Genomic DNA, 26,234 nt, shown 5'->3' with positions numbered 1-26,234 from the left:
ACATATATTTAAATCATGTCCAATCGCTTACATCAATCTTATTTTTTTATTAGAATACAGTTGCTCTACAATATTGTGTTAGTTTATACTGTACAGCCAAGTGAATCAGCTATACGTATACATATATCCCCTCATTTTTGGATTTCCTTCTCATTTTGGTTACCAACAGAGCACTGAGTTCCGTGTGCTATACAGTAGGTTCTCGTTAGTTATCTACTTTATACATAGTATCAATAGTGTATATATGTCAATCCCAATCTCCTAATTCATCCCACCCCCCCTTTCCCCCTTCTTACATCAATATTAAATTATCTTGTAATCAGTGAAAATTTCATATAGCCCATGGCCATAAGAAGTATACCACTCTGATCTCATCCTTGGTCCTATATTGTCACAAGGCAATCCTTCCTCAAGTCTGAGAATCACGGTGACCCCTCAGTTTATCAGGTTATTTCTTTCTTTTTTTTTTTTGTCTGCGTTGGGTCTTCATTGCTGAGCGCAGGCCCTCTCCAGTTGCAGGGAGCTGGGGCTGCTCCTCACTGCGGTGTGCGGGCTCCAGGTGCACAGGCTCAATAGTTGTGGCTCGCGGGCTGCAGAGCGCATGCTCAGTGGTTCAGGCGCATGGGCTTAGTTGCTCCGCGGCATGTGGGATCTTCCCGGACCAGGGCTCGAACCCGTGTCCCCTGCATTGGCAGGCAGATTCTTAACCACTGCGTCACCAGGGAAGCCCCTATCAGGTTATTTCTTGACTCAACTAACCCCATACCCTAACACCAGTTTACAGGCTGGAAAGAATTTACTGGTATCTTCTCGGAATACAAAATGAGAGGTTTCTTGCTTTATTAAACACTCTTTACATCTGAAAAATTGAAAAATGTTTTCCTCACATTTATCCCAATCCTTTTTAGTAGTTTTGAATAGGGATGGCAAGTGATGGTGAGTAAAGGGGTATTTTTACAACTGTCACTACACAACTCATTTACACATCTTCCCTAACCTTTCCTAAGGAGTGTGCTGGATATTGCTGAATTATTATTATAAATTATGTTTTGTAATGACTACAGTGTAAGGGGTTTCATCTTGAAAAATATGTTTGGACTCCCAGAACAAATTTTAACTGCTGGAAATGACTTATTTTTTTGAAAATACAGTTTATCATTAATTTTCCTTCCATTTCTCTATCTCTTTTCTTTTTTTTTTTTTGTCTCCAAAATGTTCAAAATACCTGCTTACATAGAGAATTATGTGCAGGTATTTTGAGAATCCAGATGTACAAGACATGGACCTTCGCCCTTTCAAGAAGAATAAGTAATAAGGGTTAATAGGGAAAGTGAAGTAGCCCTATGGTAGCACGATCAGCCTTGGGATAACCAAGAAATAACTCTGTAATTTTAATCAATTCGTAAGAGTTATTGTCGTGGGACCTAGTCCTACCAGTTCATTTGTCAAAGCCCTCTACCGTGTCCTTCACTCCTGAAAAAGAAACAGTTCTTACAAGGTTAAACCAGGCAAAATTTTAGTTGTCTTTTCTTCTCATTTCTCCTTTTCTCTTCTCCCCTGATCCTCTCTCTGGATGCCATCCATACCCGTTCCTTTTCCCATTCGGCTTCTCTTTACCATTTTTTCTTGTTTACTCGCTCATCCCAGCTTCCCAACCGTTTGCATCAGCCCGCAGGAAGTTGCTCCCTCCTCAACTCTTCATTCCCAGAAGCCACCTGACCGGGTTGTATTGTGTACATTTTAGAAATGAGACTCAATGAAAAGGCCCAGGAAACCGGGCACTGTATTTCTAAATCCCATCTTTCTTAAATGCTTCAGCTACACCCAAGGCCCGATGGAGGAGACTGGGCTCCTTGCCCAGGTGCCAACGACGTGGAATTATCAGCCTCAGGCAGCCCCAGCTGACGAGATAAGGAGCAGTAATGACAGCAGTAAACGAGGCGAAGCCCCGGAGGAGCCGCGAGCTTCTTCACGGCAGCCAGACATGGATCCTCCGCCCCTCCCACGCTCCCCGCCTTGGCTATCAAGATCGTGGGGGGGGGGGGGGCCAAGATGGCGCCGTCCCCCCCCCGCCCGCGGCAGCCTGGGCGTGGGGGCGGGGCCAAGCGTGTCACGTGATCGCCCCGCGGGCCGCGCGCCCCCAGCCGCCTCAAGCGCGCGCAGGCAGTTTGGCGATCTCGTAGATGGTGCCTCTTCCTTTCTAGGGGCGTATTCTCGTGTCTTCGCAAAGTCTGGAGGCTCTCTCCCTGCAGTCGAGGGCCGGAGCGGGGCCAGGAAAGGGGGCACTGGGCCGTGCAGAGGCAAAGGGTCTGTGGAACGAGGTCCCTGCAACCCGCGCGGAGGCAGGAGGTCGGAACCCCCAGCGAGGGGCCGGGCCGGAGAAGCCCTCGCGGGCGTCTTGGGGGACTGTCGGGCGCTGACGGCGAGGCTATTGGGGAGGTTCGGGGCATTCCACCTTGGCCATGGGCGGCGTGGGGACCCGCAGGTCCCCTCGGGGCTCCGAGCATTTGACTTGGGCATTTTCCGGGTTTCCCATCGCCACGTAGCCTCGAAGCCAGCAGGACTGAAAAAAGGCTGCAGTCCAATGTTCTCTTGCCTCTGAGGAGAGGGGCTGAGGCCGTCCGCCGGAGGGGACTCGAGAGGGCTGCCCCGGGGGTGGCCAGACGCAGAGGTTGAAGAGGGCGGCGGGAGCGGAGAGCGCCCTCCTTGACCATCAAATGCCTCTTGTGTTTCTCTCTCTGCTGAGTGGGCTTGGACGCGCTGACCACGCGGGAGGAGGGACGGACGACGCTTGGCGGGCTCTGACCGTGCCGCCTTCATGTGGCTGCTGACGGGGACCCCGGAGGGAACGGGCATGGGGCGAAGCCTCGCCCTCTCCGCTCCCCGCCTCCCGGGCGCCGGGGCTGGCGATGTGGAGACGTGAGGGGACCCGCGGCTGCTCCGGCTTCTCCAGGTCTCCTCCAGGCACCCCCGTGTTCCTCCGCGCCCGAGGCAGGAGAGAGTGGCGCGGAGGTCCGAGGCGGGCGCACGGGCGGGCTAAGACGGAGCTGGAGCTCCAGCCTCGCCATGGGGCATAACGGCAGCTGGATCTCCCGAAACGCCAGCGAGCCGCGCAACGCGTCGGGCGCCGGGGCGGAGGGCGCCAGCCGCAGCGCGCTCGGGGAGTTCGGCGAGGCGCAGCTGTACCGTCAGTTCACCACCACCGTGCAGGTCGTCATCTTCATAGGCTCGCTGCTCGGTAAGCCGCCCGCGGGGGCGCCTCCCGGGTGGGCTTCCCCGAGGGCGCAGGCTCGGAGAGCCGGGGTCGGGGGTCGCCAGAGCCGCCGTGGGTTTCGGGGTGCCTGGCAAAAGTGCAGATAGTTGAAGGAGGTTTAAGAATGTCAGGGTATCTGCAGGGAAGTTAAGCAGGGAGGGTCGACTCCAGCCTCCAAGCTGGAAGCAGAAGAATTCCGGTAGGGCTTGGTCCCGGCTGGAGGGTGGGTTGCCTGGTCCTGGGCGCCAGGCGGCCCTTGCGGAACGCTTCGGGATGGGCACGAGGTTGTGCCTATCACATGCCTTACCTCCCGGGTACCAGGGCGGAGCTCTGGCCCGACCTCTTGTTTACAAATAGCGAGCAACAAAGCTTCTGTTTTGTTGCTGGTGACTGATGTGTTTTGCGCTCCCATCTATTCCCTGTATATAATTTTTTTTTTTTTTTTTTGCGAGAGCCTTATTTTGCGCGTTTTTTAAATGGCTGGCTTCTTCGGAACAGCAACCTGCTGGTAAACAAACCTGTGGAGTTAAACTCTATGTTGCCTTAGATATTTTTAAACCCCTAAACAAAACAAATCCCAATCTACTTCTTTCCCTATTTTTTTTTTTTTCTGAAGTACAGCATAAAGACAGGATAAAAAACACAAAACACCACACACAACAAATTTAGGAATACTTGTTAGGGAAAGAAAAGATCAACGAACTGAAATGAGTGGTTAGTAAAAATGTCCACTAGTGTGAGAATTACTTGTACTTCTGGTAGCTACTCTTTAAATGATAAATGATACAATGAATATTCATTTTTGTTGAGATTTGTTGAACATGTTGCATATTACTTGTAAATATGTGGCTTCCTTTAAAATATGAATTCTCTGATGTACCATTTATAAGGATGTAAAAAGATTGTTCGTAATTATGTGTGATATTATGGCCAAGAGCAGTCCTAAAGTTTCAAAGTAGGAATAGATTACTTTTTTGTAGACACCTGTGAATTATTATGGAAACGAAGATAACTGACATCAAAAAGACTATGAAACATCAACTATACTTCAATTTTAAGAAAGAGAAAAAGAAAGAATAAATAACGATGTAATAAAAAAAGACTATGGAAGAATTGTGTTTGGAATTTTCCTTTCGCAGCTTCTCTAATTGTCATCATCCTGTCCCACTCTAGCGTAATATTTATCTTCCATTTTTTGTCATGAGGGCATTTTCAGGAGTTGACATCAATGGGGCTATGTGTAGATTTGTGTATGTTACGATGTGTTTTTATGAGTGGAATGTAAATGCACATTAACAAAGCGAAAGCTTGTGTCCCAAATATTTTCAGTATTCATTTAACGAACAAACACTGAACACCTACTGGGTACCAGGCACAGTGCACCGTAGATTTTTGAGAGTTAAATTCTAGTATTGTCACATTTACTTAAAGAGTAGATTATTGGGGAGGCAGTAGAAGTGGCTGCATTTTTATGTCTGCATTTATTCTGCATATATATGTATATATATAGAGAGAGAGAGTTTGGTTGTTTTGTTTTGTTTTTCCCATTGGTAACTTTAACCCTGAAGAATGATGGTGCCAGGAGAAATTTTCTCATAGTTTGACTCTAAAAATTTGAGTACTATTGAAATAGAACAGCATGTGTATACAGGGCAGAGTAAATAGTGCACATTTAACAAATATTCTGCTTCCCATGTACTTTCAATTCTGGTAACTTGCATTGGATTCAGGAATTCCTAGGTAAATCTGCCCTTAATTCAACTCTTTTTCCACACAGCACTTTAATTGACATGCAAAAACTGCTTCTGTGGATGTCTTAAAAGAGGAGACTGATTTTTGCCCTTGATCTTTGGTTATGCTTGACTTGGCCTAGCCAGGATTCCCCCTTACACATGACTTAGGTCCTCCTAAGAGACTTCCATTTGCTCCTTTTTATTTTCAGAAAAAGTATAAATATGGTTAAATTTCTAGTAATCAAAAGTCAGAGAACTTGTGCAAAAGTGAAAGGCATTTCTGGTTTTCTTAAAAGCTTAACTACGTAACATTGCACTGTGCACTTGTTTCTGGTATTCTTGATTCATTGTTCTTTGAGGATTTGACCCATACAGACATATCTATGTCATCAAATCCTGGTAATGCCAATTGAGGCTCAGAGCTTAAGTTCCAAAGCCATGTGCAGTCAGTTGCAAGGCAAGTAAACTTGGGAAGCCTAGTTTCATGAAGCCCAAAAATTATCCCAGAAGAATCTAGAAGGATGAAAAGTAAATGGAGGATGGAATAGTGTCTAGAATAGCATATGACACTGGTTTAATCTACTTGTTTCCTCTGTGCCCAGACATGGACAAATGAGTTTTTTCCCTTTACATAAATTCAAATATACTTCCCATACTCTCTACATAGAATTTTTCATTGGGATTTTCAGAGGCCTACTATTATGTGAAAATAATATCTTTGTACTGTTGATATCTTACAGCTCTTTTTGAAAAGTGTTTTAGTGCCCTGTATGAGGGAAAATCCCCAACAACTTTTAATAACTATAATATATCCAACCATAGGGAATGTTATTTGCTGTGTTGAAAATGAACTCGAGAATTGTATATAATATTGTTCAAATAATGCCTTTTGAAGGTTTGTGTGAGCTAGTGTCTCAGCCTTCTTTATGCAACATCTTGGGATATCTTCAGATATACCGTAGATTTTGAAAGAGAGCCAAATAATTTAGATTGCCCTTTGATAAATATATGGCACACACCACTTTTAGTAGTGAACAATGTGAAATCAAGGACTCAAAAAGAATTGGAACCATCATTTCCAATAAATGTTTTGCATTTAACTCCTCAGAGTTGATCTTTCTCTTTCTTTTTCCCCACTGTCTTTGGATTCACAATCCAAGTGCCTGGAAAGCTGGACCCCTCTCTGGTGCTTTGACTTGAAAAAGGTCAGTGGTTGTGACCTAGTCTGTTACCTCTAAGCTCCTTCTGGACAAATTGCCTGTTATCTGTTGTTACCATCTTTGGAGGCCTTTAGGAGATTTTTATAAATGCATTTGCTCTTATTTAAAGAAAATCAGCACTGTAGACAACAGCCAAGAAGTATGTCTCCTACCCTGAAATTTATTTTAAAATAGAGAAATCAGCCCTCCTCTTGCCAAACCACTGTATGTTTGGTTCCTGTGTTTAACCTGTGTCCCCCTTCCTTAGCAATAGTCTGTAGTGAACCTTTGGGAAGTTGATGACCCCAAGTAAAGGTCCAAGTTGTCTGTTGTCTGATTCCTTGAGGTGGTTATTGAAGTAATCATTTCAAAGGAAAGGGGGGAGGGTGGTTACTTGTTGAATTGATTTCACAGGTGATGTGAAGAAACACCATTTTTGCTCATGGTAGTCTATAATATTTCAACTAAATTATATTGGGCACCAGCAGTGTTCATGGTACTCGTTTGACAGAGAAATATACTTGTGCTTTTGACACTAGTTGAAATTAATCAGATAACAGCTGGATAATTCTTGGAGTTCCTTAGTTAAATGTTTGATAGAAACAATGTTACTACCAGTTTGTGCTCATAATTCATAATTACGAGGATGATTTTTCATAATTATATAAGTAATACGTTAGCCATAATTATAGCCAATAATAATGTAATGTCACCAGTCTATATATATATAATAATGTATGATAACAAATATATTGGCCATAATTATAGCCAATAATAATGTAATTATCAACAACCTTATTATACCTGCTTTTTCTGTTTCTGGTGTGCCTAGAAACGTAGTAGATTACATCAAGAATAAGGTGTCCTGAATTGACCTAAGGAGTTTGAAATGGTGAGGTCAATAGTTATCAGCCTGGGTAGATGAACTCCTAATATACTGACTCAAACTGCCTCATGTTGCCATTGATTTCCATATGCTGTATGCATTCTGCCACCCCACTCTTTTATAATGTAATACGTTAAGCACAGGAAAGCAGTCTGGCCTCCATCTTAATGAAATACTTTTGGTAACCCTTTGCTTCTCCTTTCTAGGCCTTCAATGGACAGCTTCTACTTTCCAGTTCTTCTGGAAATTAAATTCTGTGAAAACTTAAAAAACTTTATCGAGATTAAAATTCATATATTACACATTTCAGCCAATTATAGTATACAGGTCAATGGTTTTTAGTATATTCACAGAGTTATGTAACCATCACCACTATGGAATCCCAGGAAATTTTTATCACCCCCTCCAAAGAAATCACATTCGCTTTAGTGGTTGCTTCCCATTTTCCCTAAGTACCCTGAGCCCCAGCCAACCACTAATCTACTTTCTGTCTCAGTGGATTTGCCTGTACTGGACATTTCTTATGTATGGAGTCATAAAATCAGTGGTTCTTTGTAATTGGCTTCTTTCACTTAGCATAATGTTTTCAAGGTTCATTCATGTTGTAGCAGATACTTCATTCCTTTTCTGTGGCTGAATAATATTCCATTGTATGGATATACCACCTTTTCTTTATCCATTCACCAATTGATGGACATTTGGGTTGTTTCCACTTTTTGGCTATTATTAGTAATGCTGCTCTGAACATTTGTGTAGTTTTCGTGTGGACATAATATTTTCAATTCTCTTGGGTATTTAGCAAGAGTGAAACTTCTGGGTCGTATGGTAACTCTAAGTTTCTCTTTTTTTAGGAACTGCCAGACTGCTTTCCAAAGTGGCTGTGTCATTTTCTATTGCTACCAACACTGTATCAGGGTTCTAATTTCTCCGCATCCTCGCCACCGTTTGTTATTATTTGTCTTTTTGGTTATAGCCATCTTAGTGGGTGTTAAGTGGTGTCTCGTGGTTTTGATTTGCATTTTCCTAGTGACTAATGATGTTGAGCATCTTTTCATGCTCTTATTGGCCATTTGCATATCTTCTTTGGAAAAATGTTTATTTAGATCTTTTGCCCATTTTTAACTTGGCTTGTCTTCCTGTCAGTGAGTTGTAAGAGTTCCTTCTACAGCTGACCCTTCAGCAACGTGGGGGATAGGGCCATCGACCTCTGGGCAGTCAAAAATCCAAGTATAACTTTAGTCAGCCCTCTGTACTCATGGTTCCAGCACCCGTGGAATTAACCAACCGTGGATCATGTAGTACTGTAGTACGTATTTAGTGTAAAAAAAATCTGCATATAAGTGGACCCACGTAGTTCACACCTGTGTTGTTCAAGGGTCAACTGTATATTCTGGGTACTAGACCCTTATTGATAGATGATTTGCAAGTATTTTCTCCCATTTTGTGGGTTGTCTTTTCATTTTCTTACTGGTGTCCTTTGAGGCACAAAAGTTTTAAATTCTGATGAAGTCCAATTTATCTAAAATTTTTTGCTGTTGCTTGTGCTTTTGGTTTCATTTCTAAGACACCATTGCCTAATCAAAAGTCATGAATATTTACTCTTATGCTTTCTTCTAAGAGATTTACAGTTTTAGCTCTTACATTTAGGTCTTTGGTCCATGTACATTAATTTTTGTACATACTGTGAACTAGGAGTCCAAATTCATTCTTTTACTTGTGAGTATACAGGTGTCCCAGCACCATTTGTTGAAAAGATGCTTCTTTTCCCATCGAATTATCTTGGCACTCTTGTTGATCCTGTGAAAACTTTTGTTACCATTGTCCCACTGAAGGATTTTCATAAACCTTTGACAACGAATAAGTAAGAGGAAAATAAAGCTTTTCCCCCACTGGCAATTTACTTTAAGTGCTTTAAAAACATGATCTAGGGACTTCTCTGGCGGTCAAGTGGTTAAGACTCCGTGCTTCCAATGCAGGGGGCACGGGTGCCATCCCTGTTCAGGGAACTGAGATCCCACATGCTATGCAGCGTGGCCAAAAACAAACAAACAAACAAACAAACAAACCAAAATCTAGAAACAGTCTTTCCCAGAGGCATGGAGATGAATGACCTATCCAGTGTATTAATAGAGACATAATTAAATATAATCAGTTAATTGCTTTTTTTCTGTGTTTCCTGGATTCTTCTACCTAGTCTAGCAATTAGGCCCCTTTTCATGTGTGCTAATGTGCCTTGTCTCTGTTAGGGCTCAGTCATTTGTAACTGCTAGGATGTTAATAAATGATCTGGCTACATCATAACTCTGCTACATTAACATTGTTTCTAACAGGAACTGCTGTCATCTAAAGCAGCTAACTCCAAGAATAATTGCAACAATTTCACCTTTACAAGGTTTCTACAGCAGTGAGCTCATTGGAGCAGAAAGACGTATTTAAAGTTTGGTCCACTGTTTTGTTTTTCTTTTATCTGATCCTGTTTTTTTCTGGACCTTAGTCTGTGGTCATGTGCTAAGGAAATACAGAGCTCCTTTGTTTAGGATTAGAAATGTAACCCTCCCCAATCAGAGCAGTGTTTATATCATGTTATAATATTCTTTTACAGGTATACCTTGTTTTATTGTGCTTCACCTTATTATGCTTCAAAGATAATAGAGTTTTTTTTTTACAAAGTGAAGGTTGTGGCAACCCTGTGTTGAGCAAGTCTTTTGGTGCCATTTTTCCAAAAGCATTTGTTCACTTTGTGTCTGTGTGTTACATTTTGGTAATTCTTGCAATATTTCAAACTTTTTCATTATTATTATAATACTTGTTGTGGTGATCAGCGATCTTTGATGTTACTGTTTTAATTGTTTGGGGATGCCACGAACTGTGCCCATGTAAGTCTGCAAACTTAATCCATAATGTTCTGTGTGTCCTGACCACTATACTGCCTGGCCATTCCCATCTCTCCCCCTCTCCTCGGGCCTCCCTATTCCCTGAGACACAGCAATACTGAAATTAGGCCAGTTAATAATCCTGCATTGGCCTCTAAGTTTTCAAGTGAAAGGAAGAGTTGCATGTCTCTCACTTTAAATCAAAAGCTAGATGATTAAGTTTAGTGAGGAAGGCATGCCGAATGCTGAAATACGCCAAAAAAAAAAAAAAAAAAAAAAGCCTCTTGTGCCAAACAGGCAAGTTGTAAATGCAAAGGAGAAGTTTTTGAAGGAAATTAGAAGTGCTACTCCAGTGAACACACAAATGGTAAGAAAGAGAAGCAGCCTTATTGCTGACATGGAGAAAGTTTTGTTTGGATAGAAGATCTTACCAGCCACAACGTTCTCTTAAGCCAAAGCCTAATCCAGAGCAAGGCCCTAACTTTATTCAATTCTGTGAAGGCTGAGAGAGGTAAGGTAGCTGCAAAAGAAAAGTTTGAAGCTAGCAGAGGTTGGTTCATGAGGTTTAAGGAAAGAAGCCATCTCTATAACATAAAAGTGCAATGCGAAGCAGCAAGGGCTGATGTAGAAGCTGCAGTAAGTTATGCAGAAGATCTAGCTAAGATAATGAATGAAAGTGGCTACATTAAACTACAGATTTTCAATGTAGAAAAAACAGCCTTCTGTTGGAAGAAGATGCCATCTAGGACTTTCACAGCTAGGGAGGAGAAGTCAATGCCGGGCTTCAAGCTTCAAAGAACAGGCTGACTCTCTTGTTAGGGGTTAATACAGCTGATGACTTGAGGTTGAAGCCAATACTCATTTACCATTCTGAAAATCCTAGAGCCCTTAGGAATTATGCCAAATCTATTCTACCTGTGCTCTGTAAATGGAACAACAAATCCTGAATGACAGCACATCTATTTACAACATGGTTTACTGAATATTTTTTTGGGGGGGAGGGCTATCTTTTTATTTATTTTATTTTTAAAATTTTTATTGGAGTATAATTGCTTTACAATGTTGTGTTAGTTTCTGCTGTACGACAAAGTGAAGCAGCTATAATTTACTGAATATTTTAAGCCCACTGTTGAGATCTACTGCTCAGAAGAAAAGATTCCTTTTAAAATATTACTGCTCATTGACAATGAGATCTTGGGCACCTACTCGCCCAAGAGCTCTGTTGGAGATGTACAGTGAGATTCATGTTGTTTTCATGCCTGCAAACACAACATCCATTCTGCAGCCCATGGATCAAGAAATACTTTAGACTTTCAAGTCTTATTCTTTAAGAAATACATTTTGTAGGGTTATAGCTGCCATGGATTGTGATTCCTCTGATGAATCTGGGCAAAGTAAATTGAAACCTTCTGGAAAGGATTCACCATTCTAGATGCCATTAAAAACATTTGTGATTAATGAGAAGTCAAAATAACAACAATTAACATAAGTGTAGAAGGAGGTGATTCCAAGCCTCGTGAATGGCTTTGAGGGGTTCAAGACTTCAGTGGAGGAAGTGATTGCATTTGTGGTGGAAATAGCAAGAGAACTAGAATTAGAAGTGGAGCCTGAAGATGTGATTGAATTGCTGTGATCTCATGATAAAACTTTAATGAATGAAGAGTTGCTTCTTATGTATGAGCAAAGGAAGTGGTTACCTGAGATGGAAGTTACTCCTAGAGAAGATTCTAGGAAGACTGTTGAAATGACAACAAAGGATTTAGAATATCACACAAACTTAGTTGATAAAGCAGTGGCAGGGTTTGAGAGGATTGATTCCAGCTTTGAAAGAAGTTCTGTGGGTAAAATCCTATCAAACGGTATTACATGCTACAAAGAACTCATTCATGAAAGGAAGAGTCAATCGATGCGGCCAACTTCACTGTTGTCTTGTTTTAAGAAATTGCTGCAGCCCTCCCAGCCTTCAGCAACCACCACCCGGATCAGTCAGCAGCCATCGACGTGGAGGCAAGACCACACCAGCAAAAAGATTATGGCTTGCTGAAGGCTCAGGTGATGGTTAGAATTTTTTAGCAATAAAGTAGTTTTTTAATATATCTGAACACCTATTAAATAGATTTTCTCTTTTAGACACTCTATTTTACAAACACCATTAGGTATAATTAGTAAAGTAGTACGAACAATAAAGTTTGTAGATATTTTTAAAAAGAGTTTGGAATAAAATGTACCCATTGAAAAATTTTGAAATATGGCAATAAAGTATTTTTTAAATTAAGGTATGTACATTGTTTTTCTAGACATGCTATTGCATACTGAATAGTCTACAGTATAGTATAAACATAACTTTTATATGCACTGGGAAACCAAAAAATCCATGTGACTCACTTTACTGCAGTATTCCCTTGATTGCATTGGCCCAGAACTGAACCCACAGTATCTCTGGGGTATGTCTGCCTGTGTTGACAGTTAAGGTATAGTAGAACATTTTTGATGCTGGTAGACAAAGCAACTAATTTATTGTCTGGAATTTTCATCTTTAATTAATTTTTTTTTTTTTTTTGGTCCTAAAGTCTCAACTCCAAATATTCACGGTTCTGCAAGAAATATCCTTTTACTTTATTGGGTGGAATTTTTTAGAAAGGGAGGAAATTTGTCTCAAAATGGGAACAAACAGATGTGGCTTTGTTTTTCTCTGGGGTGTCCAAGTCTCTGAAATTATCTCTTCTGCAGAGTTTGCCAAAGAGTTTCTCTACTTGTCATTTTTCTGAACACGCCATTTAGATTGGTTGTGACTGGAAGCTATTGTGAAAACCGTTTTATTGTCGAGGAACTTCCAGGTTGGCTGGGCAGAAAATCTTTATCAGTCATAAAGTGTAAAAACTTAGAGGAGTTTTTGGCTAGGCTGAAAGGCATGAGTGACTCTAGGTGAAATTTAGAAGTAAGGATTTACCCTAGGCAAAACTAAAAAGTAAGAAAACTATCTTCAGAGAATCAACACCCATTTTCAGAGTTTTTATGTTCTCATATTCACTCCATCTCTTTTCAGATCACCTCTTGTTTTCTTGTTGTCCTTTTGGGTGCCCAGTGACCTTGTCCTGAATTGCTTACTTGTCCTCTCTCTTCCAAACTTAACAGAAATTGAATTCCATTCCCTCATGGTGGCATGCTAAATAAATAAACCACTTTAGATGTACATGTTAACAGATGTTATTGCATTAATACATTGACCATTAAGGGTACTTAAAAAAAAAGTTTACTGTCTTAAGCAAAAAGGGTGACTAAGTTGAGCATTTCATATATTTGACAGGTGTTGAGAAATGGGTGGAGTGGATCTTTTTGGAGCCTCTAGTGACATCATCATATAGGTAAGCCTGTTATGGATGTAGGGCGTTTAGAAAAGTTGAGGGTATAAGCATACACCTGGCATGTAAAGGAGCAGGAGGGTATCAGTTGATACTAGTGTCTTATTCTTTTTTTTTAAATTGTTTTAATTCCCTCTTTTATAATTTCAAATGTATTATTTCAGATTGTTATCTTGGGATGCTTATTGTGTCTGCTGATTCTCTCTTATGGTGGATCATTTCCTTGAATGTTTGTAAGTTTTTGATTGTGAGTCCATCTCCTTTTTCTGAAAGGTACTGTGAAGTCTTGGCTGCAGAAGTGGCCTCCAGAACAGTTTCACGTTTGCTCCTGCCGGGTGTTATAGGGTTGTCACTAGCCCAAGATCTCAACCACAGGAAAAGGCACATTTCCTTGCCATCTCTCTGAGGTAGAGGATACAGTTTTCACTCTCTCTTTCACTGAGGTGGCCACTCTTTGAGGATTCTGGATTTATGCAGGGCTTTCCATTCCAACTACCTGCTTCAGGGGGGTCCAGGCTCATTCAGTCTGTGTGTGGGTGTTGAAACCCAAAGTTAGCTGTGAGGGCCTAGTTCCTGGTCTGAAAATCACTCCTCAGTGCAAGCTCTCTGGTCTCTCTTTTAGGCAACTGGGAATTTCCTTTTATTTCTTATAAACTCAGCTATGAATTTAAAGATGTCTTTTGTTTTATCCAACACTTCTAGTTGTTTGTAGCAGTGTTCTAAGTTCTGCCACGTTGCCAGAATCGGAAGTTGGCGAATACGCAAAACATATTAAAACAGAAGGTGGGATGATTGCTAGATTTGATTCTAGGAGATATGCCACCATCAAATGGGGTGGTGGCATCAGGTCAGAATAAGAATACCTTGAAAGATTAAGGAAAATAAGTTAGAAATTGGATGAGGGAAGAGAGCTCAAGTAAGTTTAGGAATCTAAAGAACATTAAGAGTATGTCAGCCATAAAAAGGAACGAAATTGGGTCATTTGTAGAGACGTGGATGGATCTAGAGACTGTCATACAGAGTGAAGTAAGTCAGAAAGAGAAAAACAAATATCGTATATTAACGCATATATGTGGAACCTAGAAAAATGGTACAGATGAACCAGTTTGCAGGGCAGAAATAGAGACACAGATGTAGAGAACAAACGTATGGCTACCAAGGGGGGAAAGTGGTGGGGGGAGGGTAGTGGTGGGATGAATTGGGAGATTGGGATTGACATATATACACTAATATGTATAAAATAGATAACTAATAAGAACCTGCTGTATAAAAAAAAATAAAATTCAAAAATTCAAAAAAAATGCAAGTAAGATAAAGACTAGAGAAAAATATAACAAAATATTAATAATGTGGATGGGCTTTATGGGTAACTGAACATGTACTATATTCATATTCATAATAAAAAATAAAATGAGATAATGTATGGAAAATAAAACATTAAGAATATGTATATTTGTTTATATATTGCTGATATTTGACAATTTCAAACATTTGACCATTTTTTTTTACTACAATTTCATATGGTTCAAACTGAGTTTTTTTTTCTAAACGAACATTTGGGTCAACATAAATTAGGGTTAATAGTAGCATATTTTAAAAAATTTATTTATGGGAGAACTACCTGATTACAAAATATTAGAATAGAATATTTATGATATACAAATTCAAGTTGGATATGAAGAATGGAATCCCTGTTTTGTGGGGGGGGGTACCTGGGGAGTGTAAAGCAGTCTAAAGTTAAGTGGGAGTTTTTGAAATAAGAGTGTTGAAACCCATGTATATTAAAGTACCTGTTTCTGATGAACAGTGTGGGACTTCCACAAAGTTTTATTGAACGATGAATGAGTAAAATTTGTGTTTTTGTTACTTTACACTCATAAAACATTAAAGTTGTTTCTCTTTCCTTTTAATCCTATAGTTCCTGGGTGTCTGAGAATGTAGCTCCTAGGTCAAATGCAGAACCCACAACTTTGAGGGTTAATAGGATAGAGGTTGGGGGCACACTTGGGATTTTTAACCAAAATAGTCTTAAACCTAGTTTTAACCATTATACTTGAACTAGTGCTATACCTGTTGTGTAACTGACTATCTCCTGGGTGACTCCTTTTCCTAGACTTAGGTCAATTAGTAATTGCAGGACTTAATTAATTATGCAGTTTTGATTTGTGTTAGTTTAATTCTACTAAAATTCTACCATGAGGCTAGGGCATTATAAAGGATTACTGAAAAGGGAAAATAAGCAAAATAAAGCTTCCTTTAACACACTGTAAGGCATGGACAAGACTGAATAAGCCAAGGGTGTAGCCCTGAACCCTCTTAATTAACATCCCCCTCCCTGCAATATGTACACACACACACACACACACACACACACACACACACACACGATCTCTTTCAGGAGACCTCTAGAACCAAAAACTCTTGAATGTTTCTGCTCAGGAATTTTGTTGTTTTCTTTTGCTTTTGCATTTACAAGCAATTTCCAGGGAAATGCCTTCAAATGGACTCAAGCAATATTTTCATTGGTGGCCACACTTGATTCTAAGGAATCTTGGGAAACTTGGGCCTACGTTGAAAACTTGCTTCACCAAATCTGAGACACCTGAAAAACTTTTCAGGTTAATCTGAACCACTAATGTCTAGGCACCTTAGCACTTAAAATAAATTTCTAGTAATGGTTTAACATCAGTTTTAGAACTCAGTTTTTAAAAAAAAATTACTATTATTTCTGATGAAAGGTTTCTCCTGAGGGACAAAATTATAGAGGTAGAGGCAAAGCATGCAACCTATAAGGTTTCTCTTTTGGGCTTCTCTTTCTCCTTTTTTTTTTTTTTTTTTTTTTTTTTGAGAGGTTTTAAAAATGCAGAAAAAATATTAACAAATTATAAGCCCACCTTCAGAAATAACAAATGGCAACATTTTGTCATATTTGTTTCCTATATTTCTTATTTTATAAAAATAAAATGTTATAGGTACATTTGAATCTCCCCTCGTGCCTCTCCCTAGTCCAGTTGCCTCCTTCTCTTCCAGCGCTGATGGCTACACTGAATTGGGTATCCAGTGTAAACTTCCTCTGTGTCTGCGTCCTGGTGGTGCTGCCTGATGCCGGCCTGCGATCACGTTTTTGCCAGTTGATGCTTAGTCGGCACCTGTGGCAGGGATAGATGGGTCCATGTGCATTGTTGATTTCCAAGTGATGGTCACCTTATCTAGGAAGACAATATATGTGGGCAGTTTAGGACCTTCATAGAGGGTCTTTAATAGGGAAAGACAAGGAAGAGTTTTGCTAATGGGAGATGGATGCTTCCTGTGCAATGCAGGTACCCTTGACTCACCTGCCAAATGGTAACTACCAATCAGAATACTGCTTTAGCCTTACATTTACATTGGGTTTTGTAGTTTATAACAATACCACATTATTCCAGTCAATCATAATATGAATTATGAAATAATGTAGGCACAATTTTCTGTTTTTATTTTCTCAACGCATCCTTTTCCTCTAACAGCACTGCTCTCCCTCAACAACTCGTGTTCATACACTGAGGAGCCTCCCTTCCAGTATTTATCAGGGCTCTTAATTGCAAACAACAGAGCCTATTGTCAAAAGAAGGCACAGCTATAAAAGCATTCAGGAAAGGAAAACATTTTATTTACGAAGATGGATTGCAAGGGAGTTCAGGTTTTTGAAGGACTGGCTTGACAAATGAAATATACAACAAACAGTTATTTTAAAAGAAAGCAACCACAAGATTACCACGTTTACAGTTCCTATGTTCACTGTGGGGGAAAAAAGCAGTTATCTCACGGGAGTGTTGTAACCTCCAAGACTGTGTCATGTCTTTGGATGGCAGCACTGTAAAAGTCAATAAAGTTGCAAAACAATAAAGTTGTTTTTATCAGGAGTCAGTAAGTTACAGGAAAGGTTCACTATTTCAGTAATTTTGGGGACCAGAGCTAGATAGTGTGATCCTGGGTCTTTTTACTGTTTTTATTTTTGGGGAGGGGTGGGGCTCAGGGAGCAGGCGTATGTTTGTTTCCTCCTGACCAGGGAACATAATGTGTGCACATTTTTGCATAATGTAGCAGGGCAAGGTGTTAGTTTTACTTCTACACCAAACTAGCCAGTTGATGAAGAAAGAAATTTCTTTCAGGGTATTAGGTTGCTTACAGAATTTATGGGATTCAGGGAACCAAGCGTGGATGCTACAGAGCTAGGGGCACAGTTAGGAAATATGCACAACCATACCACTAGTTCTAGCAGAAATGAAGCTGTTGTCATGTACCACCAGTGATGTAGGGATTAGACACTAGAACCCTACGACATAGCTGGCCCCGAAGAACAAAAGGTATCTGTGATCCTCCTGTACTTACGAGAAAACCTGATGACTGCACCAGCCACCACCTCACATTAATCATGTCTGCTTCTCTTGGGAACATGTGCTGGGCAGAACTTGGATATAAGCCTGCGCTCTAACTGCAAGACAGTCTGCGAAGTAGTATTTTTAGCTTTCTAGCCTTTGTAGCAGAGGGTAGCAGATGGTTGGAAGATTATGGAATGAATATTTAGTGAACCAAACTGTAGTATTTACTGCTTTCTACTTTGTGTGGTTCCTTATATGACTGCCCCTCACAATACTCTGCTTAGCCCCACACCTACCCTGGGAGATAACGGTGGGCACATGACCCAGGCCTTGCTGGTCCCAGGATCCTATTTACCTGTCTTCAGTGATTAGTCCAGGGATGGGTCATGGGAATCTAAGCTTGGTCAAAGCCCTTGACATAGAGATGCTGGTAGAGAAGCCCTCTTTTCCAAAGGGGCTGCTAAGCAGGGATAAAGGAAGCCCCGAACCATCTGATCAGTAGAGAATGAGGGCAGAGGTGAGGGTGAGAGGGGGGTGAAGGGTGGAGGGAGACAGAGAAAGTATCCTGATGATACTGTGTGAGTCCCTCGAGGTCCTGAACCTGTGTTCTCCAATAACATGAAGCAAAAAAAACCAACATCTCCCTTTTTGCTTAAACTTTCGTGAGTTGGCTTCCTGTCATGCACAACAGAAATATCCTGACTGATTTCTACAGTATTGTTGTCACCATTCATATCCTGCATTTGTGTAAACAAGTTCAGAGGGGGGAGTGACTTGCTCGTGAGCACACTCCCACAGCCAGGCAGGGCCTGATGCCATGAACGTCTGATGCCCAGGAAAGAAGAGTGGCCGAAACCCAGAGCCCTGAGTTGACCAGGAACCAGAGACGGGCTGGCAGCTGGAGAGATGCTCATGGACACTGAGGGTGACTATAAGTCTGGCAGTGCAAGAGGTCAGGAGTGGAAAGTCGTCCGGGAATGTAGAGGAGGCTGGAAGCTGCATGTGCACGTGCAGGGGCAGAAGCCCAGAGGAGACTCTACTGGACCAGGAAATCAGTGACATTGGTCCTGAATCAGCACAGAGCTTCTGATGCTTTTTCTCTCTCAGTTAAACATTGTTTTAAAAATATCAAGTTACTTACACATAAATAGTTGTTAATAGTTAATTAATATAAAAATTTAGGGACCAGAAAAAAAAATCTAGCTGTGTTAGAAAAGGGAAAAACTGCCATTGTTAGATGCAGTGTCCCAGGAGATGGTGAGCTCACCAGGCTCTGGGTCATAAGCTGGCTCCTGCTTCCAGAGTGTTTATAGAGCTTCTGGGGAGGTCAGCGGGCAAGGCTGTGGCTGAGTCCTGGGAAACACAGCCCTTATCACAGTCAGTTGTGGGGTGTGGATGACGTCCACAGACGCCTGGCAGGTATATGGCTGGGGAAATGAGCTGCTCCCCGTTTTCTGCTTTGAATTTCACCATGGCCAGTGTCCAGCTCTCAGGATGGTTGAAGCAGATCACTTCTGTGAGGGGTGAAATGCATATCCTCAGTTGATCCAAGCCCAGGGCATGGGTGGGACAGCAGGAGATTTGTCAGCACAAAGTCCAGGCATTCAAGTGCAGGGGAGAGCCTGGGCCAGACTCATGTGGGCATTGTCAAGTTAAACAAACAATTCATAAGTTCGTTCTCGAAGTCTGAGTCTGTTTCTGTTTTGTAAATATGCTCATTAGTATCATTCTTTTAGACTCTGTATGTAAGCTATATCATATGATATTTGTCTTTGTCTGCCTTACTTCACTTCGTATGATAATCTCCAGGTCCATCCATGTCATTGCAAATGGCATTATTTCATTCTTTTTATAAAAATAAATAAATAAATGATTTATTTATTTATTTATGGTTGTGTTGGGTCTTTGTTGCTGCACACGGGCTTTCTCTAGTTGTGGCGAGTGGGGGCTACTCTTCGTTGTGGAGCGTGGGCCTCTCACTGCGGCAACTTCTGCCGCCGTGGAGCATGGGCTCCAGGTGTGCGGGCCCCAGCAGCCGTGGCTCGTGGGATCCAGAGCACAGTCTCAGCGGCTGTGGCACACGGGCTCAGCCGCTCCGCAGCATGTAGGACCCTCCTGGACCAGGGCTCGAACCCGTGTCCCCTGCATTGGCAGGCAGATTCTCAACCACTGCACCACCAGGGAAGCCCTATTTCATTCTTTTTAATGGCTGAGTAATATTCCATTGTATGTATGTACCACATCTTCTTTATCCATTCATCTGTTGATGGACATTTAGGTTGCTTCCATGTCTTGGCTTTTGTAAACAGCGCTGCAATAAACATTGGGGTGCATGTATCCTTTCAAATCGTGTTTTTTCCCCAGAAATATGCCCAGGAGTGGGATTGCTGGATCATATGGTAGCTCTATTTTTAGTTTTTAAAGGAACCTCCATACTGTTCTCCATAGTGGCTGTACAAATTTATATTCCCACCAACAGTGTAGGAAGGTTTCCTTTTCTCCACACCCTCTCCAGCATTTATTGTTTGTAGATATTTTGATGATGGCCATTCTGACAGGTGTGAGGTGATATTGTAGTTTTGATTTGCATTTCTCTAATAATTAGCGATGTTGAGCATCTTTTCATGGTTACAGGGTTGGGGGGAGGGATAGACTGGGAGTTTGGGATTGACATATAAACACTACTATATTTAAAATAGATAACCAACAAGGACCTACTGTATACCACAGGGAACTCTGCTCAATATTCTGTAATAACCTAAATGGGAAAATAATTTGAAAAAGAATAGGTACATGTATATGTATAACTGAATCACTTTGCTGTACGCCTGAAACTAACACAACATTGTTAATCAACTATGATCCAATATAAAATAAAAATTAAAAAAAAAAGACGATACAAAGGCAGAAGGAACGCAGCAAGTGGCAGAAGGTGGAAAGGAGCAAAGCAGAGAGGTCCCACATAGTTTCTGAATCACCTTTCAGTTGAACATGTCAAGTTCAATACTTGTAAAGGCCATTGTCCTTGCTGTTCTCTCTGCCCTGGAATGTTCTTCCGTAGACACATCCTGTGGCTGGCTTGTGTTCATCCTTTAAATTGCAGCTCAGATGTCCCCTCTCCACTTCTATCACATCATCCTGTTTATTTCCTTTACAGCAGTTACAACCCCAGAGATTGTCTTGTTTGTTCAGTGTTCTATTTCTCCCCATTAGAATGCAGAGCCACGAGGATAGAGAATTTGTTTAATGCACTGCTGTGTCCCCAGCATCGAGAAGAGTGCCTGGCATATAGTTGGTGCTCAATAAGTATTTATTGAATGAGATGCTTGGGGACAATTAAACAGAACAATTAATTAAATAGCTACTATCTTGATTTACGTGCCTAGGAGCTTTCTGACCTTGAATTTTGCCCGCAGCCAGGACTCAGATACACACAGTCATATCCAGTGGTGCTCATAAAAGCCAGATATCTGGAGGGACAGCATGTCTCTTGATAGGAAATCCACAAGGACATAAGTTATAGCCTGATTTAATTTAGAGCGAGCCTGTGAAACAAGACAGGCAGCCTTTTGAACCTGGCAGCATAATGTGTATGAGGATGTCACTATAGCTTTCAGAGGCTTTTGGATCCTAGACAAAGAGTGATTGCTGAAGCAGCCTGGGGGCATGACGCTCCCTGTGGGGGAGAGTGGCTGAGAGGCAGTGTTGCCATCAGGGAGCTACAGGTGGCATTTGGCTGCCTATACTGAGACAGGTGGCTCCTAGGTATGTGAGATCAGAGTGGTGCGCTGGAGTTTCTATCAACTGTTAGGGAACCACCGTCCATCCTTCCACCTGTCCATCTGGGAAGCTCCGTGGTGGGAATGGGGATGTGAATAAGGTCTGAAAACAACAAACAGAATATTTTGACTCTAGCCAAGTGTTATGGGTTGTGCACCCCTATCCCCCCAAAAAGATATGTAGGAATCCTGACCCACAGTACCTCAGGGTGTGACCTTATGTGGCAGTAGGGTCATTGCAGATGTAAGTACTTTCAATGGGGTCATACTGGAGTAGGGTGGGCCTTTAATCCAACATGACTGGTGTCCTTAAAAGAAGGCTAAGTGAAGACAGACACACAGGGGGAACAGAGAAAGAGGTGAAGGCAGAGATTGAGTTATGCATCTGTAAGCCAGGGAACACCAAAGGTTGCTGGCAAGCCATTGGAAGCTAGGAAGAGGCAAGGAAGGATTCCCCTACAGGTTTCAGAGGGAGCATGGCCCAGCTAACACCTTGATTTCAGACTTCTAGCTTCCATAACTGTGAGACAATAAATTTCTGTTGTTTTAAGCCACCTGGTATGTGGTACTTTATTTTGGCAGCCATAGTAAACTAATACACCAAGGCAACCAGCGAATATTAAGTTGAAAACCCTGATTTTTGCACAACTAAAAGCAGCGGGTTTTATAAATGAGTCAGACCAAGTATCTTCAGCTGTCAGAATTGAATCAGTGTAATAAAGGCTGGTCATCACCTCTTCAACTGGTGTACACACAGCTTTCAGCACCTTTAAAAAAATTAAACCTTTTATTTTGAGGTAATTGTAGATTCACATGCCATTTAAGAAATAATACATGTAGAGAGAAGCTAGGTACCTGTTACCCAGTTTCCCCCAATAGTACCTGTGTGGCCTGTGTGTGTGGTGGCTACAATATCATAACCGGGATGTTGATGTCAATACAGTCAAGATACAGAACATTTCCATCACAGCAAGGATTCCTCTTGTTGCCCTTTTGTAACCACATCCATTTTCCTCTCGCTCCCACCCCTTCTTACTCAGCAACCACTAATCTGATCTCAATTTCTATAATTTTGTCATTTCAAGAGCATTATATAAATGCAATAATACAGTGTATAACCCTTTGGGATTGGTTTCTTCACTCCATATAATTCCCTGAAGACTCATCTAAATTGTGTGTGTCAATGGTTTGTTCCTTTTAATTTCAATTCCATTTATATGACTTCTTAAATGAAAGCATGGGCAACTCTGCAACGTTTCTGGTTATTCTTAAGTCCCCAAACACCCTCAATTTAGTACATAATGTGCAAAAGTCTGATGAAAGGGGTAAAACACAAAACTTGATTGAAAATAAAAAACTCCCCCCCATGATCCCCAGTCCAGGCCTGTTGCCTGGGAGAAACTTGAAGTTGAGTAAAGGAGTCTGGTTGGCTTCCTTCCCCATCTTGAGCTTCTGGGCCAAGGTTTCTTGACCTTCCAGGACTGAAGCTGAGGTGGGGCTTGGTGGTATAAAGGTGGAGGGGGGAGATGTAGCAGGGACAGAAAAGGCCAGAAAGACTAATCCTGTTGTAAGTGGCTTCATGCTCTCTGGACTGTCACCTGTCCCTTGATGGTTGGGATGCCCTCCCGTATTCTTGGTTGGTAGGTTACTCTGTCCTCAGCCCCCGTGAATGCTGCTGGACCTCCAGCTTCCTTTTGCTGAGGGCTGTTTGCCCCTGCAGGTGACCCTCTTGGACAAGCCATGACCTGACCCTATGCCATTGCTCGTACACTGTGGCCCACATCTGATCCAATGGAACACACATGGATTCTTGGCCCCAACAAATTCTGGAAGTGCAGGCTGCCTGCTCTAGCCTCTTCTTTGAGCAGCTCATCAGCCCATCTCTTGCCCTGTAGGTTTCTCAGACAGGAGCCAGTCACAATTCTCTGTGAACCTCAGTTGCAGGGGACACACATCAAGCAGTCTGCATGGGCTTGTTGAAGCCCCTTACTAGGGTTGAGGGGAGAGATGGTCACCCCTCCGCTTCTCGCCTGGGTGGATAGGACTCAGTGCCCGCCCACAGCTCTCTATTCTTTTATATTCTCCAGGTGGGTGAGGCTTCAAGTATTATAACCACTTGACCATAACTTTGAAAAATTTGCATCTTGATCTGACACCTTACTTTGGTATTCTCTATCTGTTGTATCTTGATGCCTTGATAGAATTTTCCAATTCCAATGAGAAAATAGTATGTTAATTTAGAAATGCTGTTTTTCCTACTTAAAATTCATGAAACAACTTTGTTCAAATTCTCCACATACCTCTTTGATATCAGCAACTGCTTTTGTGGGAAGCGTTTTAGAGCCACCTCATACAGTTTTTCAGGGCCCATCATCACTTCCAAGCTGTGTAAGAGAGACACAGCCTCATTGTTTTTTTTTGTTTTTGTTTTTTGGCTTGTACTGAAATTTCAACGTAAGCCACAAGTAACCATTCTTATTTATTTATTTATTTATGGCTGCGTTGGGTCTTCAATGCTGCGTGCAGGCTTTCTCTAGTTGTGGCGAGCGGGGGCCACTCTTCATTGCAGTGTGCGGGCTTCTCATTGTGGTGGCTTCTCTTGTTGTGGAGCACGGGCTGTAGGTGTGTGGGCTTCAGTAGTTGTGGCACTCGGGCTGAGTAGTTGTGGCTTGTGGGCTCTATAACACAGGCTCAGTAGTTGTGGCGCACGGGCTTAGTTGCTCCGCAGCATGTGGGATCTTCCTGGACCAGGGCTCGAACCCATGTCTCCTGCATTGGCAGGTGGATTCTTATCCACTGTGCCACCACGGAAGCCCCATTCTGATTTCTTCCGGGCATTTTTTTCTCCCTATTTGTCTGGTTGCGATTCACAAACTCCATGACATAGACATATGTGGCTTTTTTTTTTTTTCAAAAGTAGACTCTTTTTTTTTTTTTTTTTAAACCCAGCCATATACATTTGGGTTTTCTTAACACTGTAATTTTCCTTCCCGTTTAAATTTATTTATTTATGTATTTTTGGCTGTGTTGGGTCTTCGTTTCTGTGCGGGGGCTTTCTCTAGTTGCGGCAAGCGGGAGCCACTCTTCATCGCGGTGCGCGGGCCTCTCACTATCGCGGCCTCTCTTGTTGCGGAGCACAGGCTCCAGACGCGCAGGCTCAGTAGTTGTGGCTCACGGGCCCAGTCGCTCCGCGGCATGTGGGCTCTTCCCAGACCAGGGCTCGAACCCGTGTCCCCTGCATTGGCAGGCAGATTCTCAACCACTGCGCCACCAGGGAAGCCCCATATGTGGCTTTTTAATGAGAGCTTATAAAACTTGTAGTTGTGTGTTCACACTCCCAGGAATGATGAATGATACCGTTGTCTCCTTTAAAAATTATTTCATCAGATGACCTTTACAAGAAGCCTAAAATAACATTGACTGGGGTAATTTCAGGTCATTATGAAAGTCCAAATAAAGTAATGTATTACTTGTTCCAAATAAAGTAATTGAGAAAGTGCCTTGTATTACGAGTGACTTCGTATTTTCTGAGCGGGAATGTTTGAGGACACCTCTGCCTCGTATTAGAGGGTTTGTGATATTTACTCCCTGGCTCCCTGAGCATCCCTGTGTGTGCTCATTTACACCTTTAATTACAGCTACTTTTTGTGGGGGCTTCCTGTGCAGTGTCTTAGGACAAAGACAAAGAATAACTCTCTGAAGTCAACCTGAGTGTGAATGTAATTTCCAGGAACACAGAGTTCAAGAGAGACTTAAGCAGAGACAAAATAATCAAATTTCGGTTTCCAGACCCTCTCACTGATTGATGAAAATAGCACCTTTTGTATTTGTCCTGTTGTTTCCGTGGCCTTCTCCCAAGGCTGCAAATCTTTAGCAGCGATGATTCTACAAATTATCAGAAGCCCTAAAATGAAGCTTTCTGCCTCTGCCACGTGAAAGGCAGAATTAAGGACTAGAGCGCTATTTCTCTGTGGGATGCTGTTATTGTTAAGATTGGATGGGACTTTCTCTGTAGAGCGCCAAATCGTTTTTCTGTTAGTAACAAGTCAATGGGCTCTAGTTGGTGAGGCTCACACCAGGTGCTCAGGAAGGGTGGGTTCTAGCCTGGCCCTGCTGTTGAGCGATGGGTTGACTTGGTAAATCACTTTGCCTCTCTTTGTGATTGTCATTGTGAGGCAGAGATTCTTAAACCTAGTATGCATAAAAATCACTTGTTAAAAAATGCAGGTTCCTGAGTTCCACCATCAGAAATTCTGTTTCAGTGGGTTTGGCCTGGGGTCTTAGAGTCTGTATTTTTAATAAGTGCTCTATATGATTTTGATGCAGGTGCTTCACACTTTAACATTCATCTAAGGGATGCCCAGCCAACTTCTTAGTGTCTGTGGGGATGACAGTAGGGCATCATGCAGGTTGTAGCCCTGGGAGCCGACCAATGAGAGTAGATGTTAGGAGGATGAAGGGGGAAGACTGGTTATTTAAAGTGCTTGGGTCATTAGAAGACTTGTTTTCCTCCTCCTAGGGGAGTAGTAGCATTGCCTTCAGCCAACTTATTCTTGCAAAGAGGGTGGTTGGGATGGGGAGGAAGTAGGAATTTAACTTTGGAGTTATTGGTACCAGTTCTATCCATCTTTTAATAGCTAGTGTTGCTTAAGGTCTGAGGGTAATATGGAAAAAATAGATACTCTAGATATGAATAGGCAGAGCCCCTTCTCAAATCTGACATAGATAAAGAAACTTACCTGAAAATTTTATGAATGAGATAGTCTAATTTCCTAATTCTGCCCCTGC

General features: G+C 41.9%; 1 protein-coding gene across 1 annotated transcript in view; it reads left to right on the top strand.

The window, feature by feature from the left end:
* The first annotated feature begins 2,864 nt into the window (after positions 1-2,864).
* Positions 2,865-26,234, top strand: part of GPR176 (G protein-coupled receptor 176) — a 108,454-nt gene continuing 85,084 nt past the window's right edge. Inside the window, exon 1 of the mRNA XM_068549140.1 lies at positions 2,865-3,238. Within this exon, the coding sequence (XP_068405241.1) occupies positions 3,067-3,238 (172 nt within the window). The 5' untranslated portion in view covers positions 2,865-3,066. The remainder of the gene's footprint in view (positions 3,239-26,234) is intronic.

The sequence above is a fragment of the Eschrichtius robustus genome, chromosome 1 (assembly GCF_028021215.1).
Source record: "Eschrichtius robustus isolate mEscRob2 chromosome 1, mEscRob2.pri, whole genome shotgun sequence".
In the NCBI taxonomy this organism is placed as follows: domain Eukaryota; kingdom Metazoa; phylum Chordata; class Mammalia; order Artiodactyla; family Eschrichtiidae; genus Eschrichtius; species Eschrichtius robustus.
The sequence above is the reverse complement of the archived record's forward strand: the minus strand, read 5'-3'. Positions and strand labels throughout refer to the sequence as shown.